Genomic DNA, 11,907 nt, shown 5'->3' with positions numbered 1-11,907 from the left:
ATCATGGGAAAAAAAAAAGAAAAAAAAAAGCAGGTAACAATGCTTACTCTGCACTGACTCTTCATGTTATTTCACTCCATGCAAAATTAGTAGCTACTGCACCAGAAGTCAATGTAACAGTTTTACTGCACCTTGTTTCTTGACTGGAATATTGCTGGCATTTCTATGTATAAGCTTCTAGTTTGAGCACACAAAGCCATTTTAAATCAATGTTTGCACTCAAGCATCACAACCCTGATGGAAAACAAGATAAATGACACAAATGCAACATGATGTCACACACACACATGTCCCTAGTGTTGGGAAGTGCCTCGTTCCCACACAGTTTTAATGGGCAGTGCCATGCTATCCAGTTCTTTGGTATCTGGGGAGTTTGGGCTCCTGTCCATAGGATGCTCCAGGATCAGGATTCTGGAAGCCAGGGTATTGCGTAGGAGCTAGCCAAGCCAGCCAGTGAGAAACATGGCTCCTCAAGAAAGGCTAGGTGTGCAAAAGGAGGTGCTGTTGAGGATTCACAGATGCAAATTCTATTCTAGCATTGCCTGCTTACAGCAAACCAGTCCCTTCTTGCAAAAAAGGCAGACTCCAAAGAGGACACACATCTGTGAAGTGAGACCCTTTACACACAGTCCCCTTTCAGTCATGGAACAGAGCTCCCCACCAGGAGTCAGCGATTCATTTTGCTGTCTCCTTGACCAATCTAAAGTCTATGTATTTCCTATAAGAAACAAGCCTGGGACCTTATCAGAGTGATATCCAGCTGGCTTCTTGACAGTAGTGCAATCAGGTTTAATTTCCCTGATAAGCTCAAAACTGGTGAATTAGCACACTGCCTCAGCAAAAGCACGGGTTTTATCAATGTAAGAACAGTGATTGTGTCAGTGTTATTCAACTAGACACAAAACTATACAGGCTAAGTTAGGCATCCATGCTTTCTGGACATGGTTTATGAGAAGCTCTAAGTCATTTCTCATCAATCATCTCAAACAGCCACTGATAATGACAAAAATGAACAGTGTGGGAAATCACATCATTGAGCATATTACACTTGGTAAGTCAGGAGGGTTTACAGCAGAATTTAAAGCACTACATGTACTTTCTCTCACTCGTGTTTCAACAATGATTGTTTCTCCAGCCCTCAGTTACTGCTAGCTAAGTACAAGCCTTGCCTTCCAGGATGCACAGATTCTCCTGCAGCAGACAGGCACACTCTAGACCTTTTTTCAGAAATGGCCAACTTTTAAAAGTACAGCGTTTATCCCAATTCTGACCTGAAGAACCCCTGTTGCTCCCAGCAAGTTACTCCTCTAAAATGAAACAAGGGAAAGCAAGTAAGACGATTCTCCTTCAGACTCATGTATAAGAGCATTCTCTAATCACGTGGTTCTTGAATATGAGGGAAAATGATGACATCTGTAATCCCTGCACTGAGCACAACCCAGCAGACCAATGTGTTCAGGGAATGTATGAGTACATCTCATGAGCAAGAGAGGCTAGTGACAAGTTTTGTTTGTAAATCCTTCAGAGGCACACCATAGAATTTGCTCTGATGGCTCTGCATCAAAGTTCAACAGCAGGAATCCAAGTAACTTTTTGCACATCTGAAAGTTAGTAAAGGTCCAATGGCACTTGAATATCAGACTATAATTCACCATGTAAATCTCACTCAGGGTCTCAGTTCCTTGGTGAGAGTGTTCTACCAGATCCTGCGATGTCCAAATGAACCATTCTGATACCCTATATCCACTGATAAACTCCCTAAATCCATGGGCTAAATGTGTAAGTGTACTACAGTATCTAAAACCATTCAGGAACAACCCTACCTAGTCAGAACAATCTAGCTGGAGCTGAGTCACCCTGGTGAGGCTTGGTTAGCATGCAGCATAACTGAGATCATGCCCTTCCAGGGGAATTCTCTGTTAGATGGATTATGTGCTTACATTTGCACTTGGTTCAGAAAGAAATCCCTCCCTTACTGCAAGTCATGAGGAAATTGTTCAGTGTTGCTACTGGCAAAACCTCTGGTGGTCTTGACAACAAAAACCTGACCCAGCTATTATTAGGAAGCACATCAACTGATAGCATTATCAACAGCTCTGTTTCTGACTGAGGCATTGGTCAGTAATGGTGCTGCTACAGCTTGAAACTACAGCACCCTAGCACATAACCCAGGAAACATGCCAGCTTCTGATGGACACTGACCACAGGAAAATGAAACTCCTCAGAGGAAACAGGGATTAGTTCTCGATGTAATCACACAGATCCATAGAAGAATCTGGTATTTTCAGTGAACACTGGAGAGGGTGAGCTTGCTACTATATGAAGACAAACAGATGCATTTATATTTGTACTGCAAGTTTAACATTGTCCCTTAGGCATTGGTGTAAATGCTTCAGCTCACTGATATGAAAGTATACAGAGGGTGAGCAGTTCCTAAAAAGCAAAATAAAACAGATTTGCATTTGAATCAAACCTTAAAATAGCATAACTTATAAGCACAGAATTAACAGCGTCCAGAAGCAGAAGAGCTGCAATATGGTATGCAAAAACAAAAGTGAAAAGAGAAAGCTAACCCTGGTTGCCACTTATTCTAAAACCCTTATATAGACACAGCTTGAGTCACCTACAAGACTGGAACATCTTTTGTGAAGACAAAAAGTCAACATTTCTAATGCAATGAATTTAAATCACTTAGCAAACATTAAATATGCAGTACATCTGTTACTGACATCAGTACTATCTAATCATTGTGATACCAGTGCATGAAAATAGACCCAAAGACTTCAACACCAAACTACATGCAAAAGGATGCATAAATAAGGTAGAAACTTTCTTACGTCATGTCCAAATGGAACCAGAATCCCCATCTCCCAGAATCACCTAGCCCAAGAAGTCCCTCTCTCTGAGAATATTTCTTATGGTCAAGAAATAAATAAGCTGAACCATCCCCATCTGTCATGCCAGTTCATGGTTGTCAGGATACAGTCTGAAAAAAAGAGCTTGACTTATGGTACCAGGTAACACAGCTCTTACCTGTCGTAGAGAAAGCAAAGACTCAGGTTTTCAGTCAAGATGAAAACAAAAAATGAAATAGGATTTTGCCTGCTAGACTAGCTAACCAGCTCCACAGAGGTCCCTGCAACTTCCATTTAACCTGGAACAAAGAAACTTGAGTTGACTCTATGTTTTGCTATTTCTGAGTGCAAAAGAGCACATAGGTTGAAAAAATTATATAGGTAGGTTGAAAAAAATATATAGGTTCAGTAACCATAACCAGTTTCCAAGCATTCTGTTAATCACTTCCTTGTCTTAAGCACACATAGAGTATATACCGCACACAGCATCTACCTATTACAGTAATGCCAGAGTAGCGCTGTTGAAGGTATGATTTCTCCCTTCCTCAGATTTCACATCGTGATGGTTGCTATGATTGTAGTTACCCAACAGCAAATACAGCTTTTGTATTTCATGGGAGGGAAAATAAAACTATTTCTTTATATAATGGATCCATTAGACCCGTGAGTAATCAGACAGGTTTTCTTCCTGCAAGGAGCTCCCATTCATTTCATAAACCCCCTTGGAAACATGCATGTTTCTTCACACTTCTGTTGTCCCCAGGCACAGGATTTTGCACACAGGTCAACAAGAAGCTCACTCAGCGATAGCAGACTAAAAGCAGCATTTTGCTTTGGTTCTCCTGAGCAAACAATGGCCTTATGCTAAGTGAGATTCTCATCCACACCTAAGGACCAAAGCTAAAGGTGATCCTTTCTAAAGAAGATCAAGGGTCTATGCAGATACTTCCACACATTGTTTCCTTTTCAAATCTGCTCCTCTATGGTATTCCCTTCTTCCCTGATTGAAAATGCCCTCATTGCTTCAATATTCTGCTTTGGATGTTTCTCTCCCTGTTTTCCTTTCCCTGTTCTGTTCTAATTTCATTTTCCACTAATGCCAAAGGCTATAAAGATTTCATTCACAACAAAGTTTGCATTTATCTCTGCTACCATTTCCAACTGCCCTCCACCCCTGCCCATCCTGTTAATGCCTTCCAAGTTTTCACATAGGTACAACTAGACTTCTGATGTGGCTGTTCAGAGCTGACCACATCATCACCACTGCCATCTGCCCAGGACTTCAGGGATAGTTTGTCAGCTTGCATGAAGTCCCAGATACATGATGTTGTGACAATTGGAAGGTATTTGCTGTATTTCAGGATTCACTAATCATTTCACAGAATCAGTCCACAGCAAAGCCAACATAAATTGTGATTAGATGTGTCAAGCTTTGATCATAAGTATGGATAATCATCCTCAGTAGTTCTATTAAATTTGCTGAAACTTTTTCAATATGGGTGCAGATTTTTTTTCTCCCAGCGAATGATGTAGAATAAGATCTGTGTTTTGAGACACTTGCCAGTCACTTGTGTTGCTGGCTGCCAAAAAAATCATCTTTGCAAGTTTTCTTATTGTGTTCATTTGAGTTCATAGTTCATAGCAGCCACCCACTTAGCAGCAGATCTGCCCACAATTCATATGGTCATCAATCAGAAGGAATTAGTAGGAGCATCTCATCCACCTGTTCAAGCTGCCCTGCAAACTCCCTGTTTGATGAGACAGCACAGACAGTTAGAACCACTTATAGCTCAAGAGAAAATATACTAATTAAAATCAGTTCTGCTCTGGCAAGGACATGGGAAGCAGTCCAAGAAAGATCTCACTCTTGTCATTCCTCATTAGGAGATTGTTCCTTAGAAGGACTGAGTTTCTGGAATCTCCCTAATCTGGAATCCCCACTAATGCCATTGCGTAAGTGGGTGATGGCAGGGTCACACCCAGAGTACATGGAAGCACCGCCTGGTCACCTGGTCCCATCGGTACACAGGTTTGGCATAACTCTCACCTAATCAAAAGGTGTAGCTCCATATGGCCAAGCCTGTAACTGTATCCTTAAGCACCTGCTCTGGCACCAAGACAAATGAATCCATCCAGAGCTGCCTGAAGGTGCACAGCTGTTCACATACTTCACGAAAACAGGAGACATTATCTGCCCATCTGTGATGATTTATGTGCTTTACTTCCAGACCATTTCCAAATCATCTGGAGTGAAGAGCGCAATCAGAAAGGCCTACTTTCATTCACAATTCGAGCAACTGCTTTCAGGAATTGCCCAGAGGCAAGATGATTATTTTCTAGATATGTCTTCAGTTACCAGGCTTCTTCAGCAAGAACCCATAACAACAGGCAGGTAACACTCTACATCAGCTTAGTAAACAGACCCCCAAAATCAAGACAGTGGCACTTTGACACTTTACCTCCATGCCAGACCACAGTTAGCACAGGACTGCTGTTTCAAAAAGCCACTGTCAAGACATGAGGCGATGGATAAGTTCCTCTGGTTTTTACCTCAGAGCAGTGCTGGTTATTCCAGGCTCCCAAGAAGAGCTCTTGAAGCGGTCTGACAGCCATCCCTCTGTTTTAAGCCATGTAGAGACCCCAGCACAGGGAGCAGGCTGGCTGGGCCTGGGTCACTGGTGCCCCAGGGACCTGCCTGTACAGCAGGGCTGGCTCTGGAGGAGGCGACCAGGCCTGGGCCCCTGAGCATGGAGGTGACAGAGACCCGCTCACCCTTCCTGCCTCGCCACACACTGTGGCCTCGCCTTTGTGTGAGCCGCACCGTGTTTGCCCTCCCACTTCCTTGTTCCACACTAGTGGAAGGGCCATAAACCACCTGGCTGGCACAGCCGAGCCCTCAGCAGCACAGGCAGAAGGAAGAGGGAGGGGGATGGCAGCCAGCCCCCTGCTCTGTGTTGGGAGGACACCCCGGGTGCCACCGTGGTGGCTGGGAGCTCAGCCCTTTCCCTAGGGCTGGCACCGCTGCCTGCAGTGGGTCCCTCATGCCTACTGGCCACCCTCATGCTGGGGTCCAGGAGTGCACCGGGGGGAACAGGTCCTACTTCCCCTTCTTCTCAGACTTCAGGGGCTACAACGTGACGGCCCTGCGAATTGGCGAGTCGTCTGCCCTGGCCTTCATCTTCCTGCTGGCCTTGGCGGGAAACATCTGGGGCATTTACCTGCTGGTGCAACGGCAGCACCGGCTCTCTGCTGCCAACTGCCTCGTCCTCAACCTCTTCTGCGCCGACCTGCTCTTCATCACCGCCATCCCCTTCATCGCCGTCGTGCGCTGGACCGAGTCCTGGGTGCTGGGCGACGTCGTCTGCCACATGCTCTTCTATGTGATGAGCCTCAGCGGCACCGTCGTCATCCTCTCGCTGTCGGCCGTCAGCCTGGAGCGCGTCGTGAGCATCGCCCGGCTGCGGCACGCCGCGCTCCGCCGCCGCAAGGCGCTGGCCGCCGCCCTCCTCCTCATCTGGGCCTTCGCCGCCCTCGCCACACTCCCTCTCTGCTGCTTCTTCTCCGTGGTGCGGCTGCCTGCCGCCGGCGAGGTGAGCGCTAGCGCAGGGCAGGGCCCGCAGCAGCGGGGCGAGGGGCGGCCGGAGGGGAGTGGGCGACAGGCGGCGTCAGGAGTCGGGGCAGGGAGGGGGGCTCCTCCGCTCCTGTCACCGAGGGGAAATGCTCGGGGGAGCGGGCAGCGCTCCGTGCTCCGGGAAGGAGACGAGGCCGTGCCCAAGGAGTGACCGAGGAGAGACCCCCACCCGCCGCTGCCGCTCCTGTCCCGTCCTGTCCTGCCAGCGGACCCTCCCGTTAGGTGGGAGTTGGGCATCGCCTGGGATGGTTTTGTGTCCCCCAGTACGCTGGGAATTAGAGATGCTTTTTTCAGCACGTTTCCCCCTTACCGAGGGCTCAGCACCCAGGGAGAGCTGCCCCGAACATGCTGCAGCCCTGGACAAAATGGCCATGCACAGATTTTTCTGCTACTATTTTGAAATACATACAGATGTACACCCAACACAACGCTCAAATACATCACCGAGTTTAAGGTCTAGAAGTTTCAATGTTAAAGTTGCTGTTAGCATTTGATATGAAATTTGTTGCAATATTTAGATGGTAGACAACATATTTGGAATTGTATGGGCTTTTAAAGCCATGAAGTAATATATTAATTGCTTTAAGTAGAATCTTTTCACTAACTCAATTTAGTCTGCAGCCCTTTTTTCTATAGACACAGAGGGAGATAGGGAAAACTTTGTAGTAAAAATAATGAATGGCACAATATTAATTTTCTTCTCTACTCTTTGCAAACAGGACATTCAGATTTGCACCTTGGTTTGGCCCAGCAATGCAGGAGAAATACTTTGGGATGTGACCTTTGCCACTGTTTTCTTTCTGGTACCAGGATTAGTCATTGTCATCAGTTACTCCAAAATCCTACAGGTACGTTTTTCCTTTCCTGTAGCAGAACAAAAGGAAGTAAACTCACTAGGCATCACCATATGGTCATTGAATACAGATACACCCAAAGGGAATAGACATTTGATTAGTGAATGGTAAGTACTGATACAAAACAAGGCACTTCAACCATTAAGTAGCAGCCTATATCCTTCAACTAAGAACATGCTTGAACAGCACATTACCAGAAGCCCAGCACAAAGTTTGTGTTAATTTACATATAGTATTTGATACACTTCTCCATTTATGTGCTGTTCATATTTAGACTGTCAGTCTGCTGAATGCTAAAGGAGTCAAGCACTTGAAGTAATGAAAAACAAGCTTTTGCTTTCCTTGAGCCTACACTCCAGAGTTACAAGGGATTTGTAAAAGCAAAGAGAGGCAGGACTAGGAAAAAAAACCATCCCCTTTTATGTCTGCTGATCTTCTGCATGTAATTTTAGTACAGTTCTCACTAGAATACACTTATTCCTCCACAATTTCAAACTTTGCAAACAAAAAACCACAAACAATCTGCTTCCACTTTCTTTGTGTGTAGATGTTGTTTAACTGCTGAAATGTAGGCCAAGACACCAAGCACCACAGAATTTTAATCTAACTAATAATAATTTTAATCTCATCTAGCAAGCATGATGTTAGTTACCTGATTTCCTTTTCAAACATCTGATTTCTTCTTCCTCTTCCAAAACCAGAGTGGGAAAGAGCTAGAAATCTTTAAACTAGGAGCTGCAATGCCTAATCTTTAGCAATTACTTCCAAAAGATTCTTGATTCCTGTATTAGACAATTAAACTTCACATACTATCTATAAGGAAAATTACAGGTTTTGGAAAGGAACCACAAAATACACAAATTATTGAGCAGGGAATTAACTGATGAAATTCTGAGCACCAAGGGGCAGTGGGTACATGCACCAGCGCTGCAATCCATGTTTCCATGAACATAGGACTGAGAATCTGGGTGCTGCATGTAGTTGCCTATTGATCGGGCTTTCACTTGTAGTCAAAATCATCAGCTTTTAGTTTCTGTACATGCTGAAAACTCATTATAAGCTTGAGGTAAAAGCATTAGGTAAAATACCTGCCTTTTGCAACCTCATTATTTGCCGTAGGAAAAGAAGATACAGAACTCAGTGGGGAGTCTGAACCCTTGGAAAGCACTGAAGAAAATTGCAGGCCCAGTAATGTCACAGTCCTTGGACACCTCTTGTCCTTGCAGATGCCAGGTTACAATAAAAATAAAATTTAGAAAACAAAATGGCATGTAGAGAGCTAGAAGCCTGAAAAAGTGTTTGGGATACTGGATTACAAAACAGCTCCATGATGCCATGCTCACGTTTCTTTTCCAGCTTGATAACACAGATGATGAGGTAATGTTTCTCCTGAACTGGAAAAAGAATAAGCCCATAGCAGGATCCCATCTGTTAGAACTGAATCCGCTCTCTCACACACTCTCCAGGAAGCAACCAGAACTCAGCTGGAGAATGTCTTAATCCCCAAGTCATTCCCAAAAGCAGATTCACTCCCACCTCATGAGAACGCTCTGTGATGCCAGTGAGCACAGATTACAATGCTCAGTGTTGCTGGAAGCAGTTCAGAGTGTTCATGTATTCAATTAATACAGCATCTGTGATGATGATGAATCACTACAGATATAAGACCTCAAATTTGTTAACAAATATACTCTACAAATATATACTTTACAATTTAATCTGAAGCTGAGTATTATTTTATTGTAACACTTCTTAGAGCACTAGTAGAACTGGTAAGATTAGAAGCCATGATTTGTAGTTAAGTTATTTGGTTTTGCACTGTTCCTCCTTGCAGGCAAGACTTACATAAGAGGCTAGAACTAGTAAAGATGTTTGTGCTCTGGAGGTTACCTGACTTCTAAGCTCCTGTTTCTCAGAGTGTGTTCCAGATGCCATGATAGGTACCTGCCTTTATGCTATGCAGACCAAAAAGGGATCCAAAACATTTCCCTGCCAGCCCATGTCAGCTGAGCACTTCCGTACAATGCAGTTACATCTTACTCACTGCAATCTTCATGATTCTTGCATTTTTAGTTCTGGGCTGTACAATACCAGCAGGAAAGATGGAGGATGCTTATATGGGACACATACTGTGGCTGTTTTGAACAGTGGAGGCTGAGCAGGTCACAGAACTTGCTCTTCCCACTTTTATGTTAGAAGGAGATATTAGTCCTTTGTATTTTGTGAAACCTTCATTCTTACTAAGACAGGTTAGGTGCCCTCTGAGACCAACTCTTGGATTGGATTGTTTGGAGGAGTTAGCCTGGGTGACAAATGGGTACCGCAGAAGAGCATCAGCCTAGAATAGTTTTACCTGCTGAAAACACCAGAATTCTCTGCCCATTTTGAATCAGAGGAGCAGCTACTGAGACTGTTCCGCTCTCAGGCTCAGCAGCTGCTGAGAAGCCCATTTTTAGATCACAGGTTTTGATTTACACACCTGCATTCTCTTGAAGTTTTTGGTAGATGTCTAGGTTCTTAATGAATATTTATTCTAGGCCATTGCCCTCTGTGACCAATTCAGAAAACTGCAGAAAGAATGAAAATTGCTCTTGTTCTCTCCATATTTATAAATAGTTATAACCATTTTGATCCTTACCTGAACCAAGAAGCCACTAAGCATTACTAGTATTAGTGTTATCCTTCCATTAGTTACTGCTAAAGGGAAATGTCACATGTATAAGCAGCAGGAAGAATCTTATGCCTTCTGGCTTTCCTACTTACTTTCGTTACACCAAATTGATCCAGGCTTTTGAAAATACCCCTTCTTTACCTATGCAGGGGATAAAATGGCATCTCAATTATTTAGCATAAATGTTTGTATGATATATATTTTGATTTTGTTTTATTTGCATCAGATAAGTGAATGTAACAGACTTACTTGTGCCATGCCAACTTCAGTGAAGACGGGAAGGTAGCGCATGAGATTCAGTTTTCTGCAAGCCACTGGGATTCATTATTCTACTTGGTGACAGATGTTTGACCCCCATGAACACTGGATTCCCAAACTACCCATAGTCTGGTTTATTACATTGGACTGTACTTTTACAGGAGACAGTTTCTTAGTGACAAATGGATCTGTAAAGTTCCAGGTTAGTTCACAGAGAACAATTCTGATTACTGACTGAAACTTTACACAAAATTCGAAGTAAAATTCCTTTCACATTTAAAACATATCATTATTTTGTTGCTGTAATAAATTCATGATCTGTCTAATACCTGCATTATAAGATCAGCATGGCTGTAAGAGAACTGGATTGCGTTCCTCCTTGTGCATCAATAGGATTGTTCATTATGTTCCAGTTTGCATTTGTGAAAAAAATCAATGGGTTTATTTAGATAGAACAAATGAGGTCATAATTTAAAGTTAATGGGATTTCATGAGTAATTAAGGTTCTGTTTTATGCTAAAAAGTATTTATGCTTGGGAGAAAGCCATAAGGAGATCAACCAGCCTGACTAATACTGACGTGAGTTCACAGCTGAAAGGAAAAAAAAAGCTAGTAAAGTGAGAACATTTGAAATGGAACCAGTGACAAAAAGTAAAATGGAATTATGAAAGGTCTTTTTGTGGTCACTTTTCAAAACAGAAGCATTATGTGCTATGATTTACTTTTGCACTTGTAAAAATGTGTTAAAAATTCTTCTAGGTTTCAGTGAAAGTTACTTTCTTTTCTTTTACTGCAGATTACAAAAGCATCAAGAAGGAGTTTAAATGCTGGCTTAGCCTACTCAGAAAATCATCAGATTCGTGTTTCCCAGCAAGACTACAAACTATTCCGAACCCTCGTTGTTTTGATGATCTCCTTCTTCATCATGTGGAGCCCAATTATAATAATTATTCTTTTAATCTTAGTTCAGAACTACAAACAAGATTTAATTATTTTTCCATCAGTTTTCTTCTGGATAGTGTTATTCACTTTTGCCAACTCTGCTGTCAATCCAATTTTGTATAATATTGCCCATTTCAGACGTAAATGTCAGGAAATTTTTCTCTGTTGTACAGGGATCCCTGTAAGGCATGGGGCTGGTACAGAAACCACTGCAAGAAGAAGTAACCATGAACAACCAAATTTATCTTTCATTACTAGATAATTATTTAAAGTTTAAGCTACGACACTTTTTTGATGTTAATGTCTATGTTAACCCAAGTTGAATAGGTCACTGTGTTATAGTACTATATTCCAGAGAAGGAAAAAGAAAAGCAAACTAGAATCTGCATTTTCTGATTCCTGAAAGTAAAATTCTCAATTCTCGACTTCACTGCTTTGCCTTATTAAGATTTGGACAATTTAATCCAATGGATTTAATTTGCCACTTACATTGAAATAGGTATGAATATGGCAGTTAACTTGGTGTATTTAAATAGTTGAAATAAGTACATACCAGACAGATTAATTTCTATGAGGGTACAGTTTTAGTTGGCATAAATGTCATTAACTTTAATGAAGTTATAGTGAATCTGTATCAGGGGCACTTGATCTATTTTTACTCTTTTATTTTCTACTGAGTAAGAGATTAACTTTCTA

At 42.6% G+C, this 11,907-nt stretch overlaps 1 protein-coding gene across 1 annotated transcript; it reads left to right on the top strand.

Annotated features, from left to right (window-relative positions):
• Nucleotides 1-4,819: 4,819 nt before the first annotated feature.
• FFAR4 (free fatty acid receptor 4) lies at nucleotides 4,820-11,473 on the top strand. The gene is given in 5 exon segments (XM_065670690.1): nucleotides 4,820-4,876; nucleotides 5,712-5,937; nucleotides 5,940-6,445; nucleotides 7,206-7,334; nucleotides 11,066-11,473. Coding segments are annotated over 5 exon segments (1,326 nt in total).
• Nucleotides 11,474-11,907: the final 434 nt, after the last annotated feature.

This window comes from Lathamus discolor, chromosome 3 (genome assembly GCF_037157495.1).
Source record: "Lathamus discolor isolate bLatDis1 chromosome 3, bLatDis1.hap1, whole genome shotgun sequence".
Classification (NCBI taxonomy): domain Eukaryota; kingdom Metazoa; phylum Chordata; class Aves; order Psittaciformes; family Psittacidae; genus Lathamus; species Lathamus discolor.
This window is presented reverse-complemented; position numbering and strand designations above follow the sequence as displayed.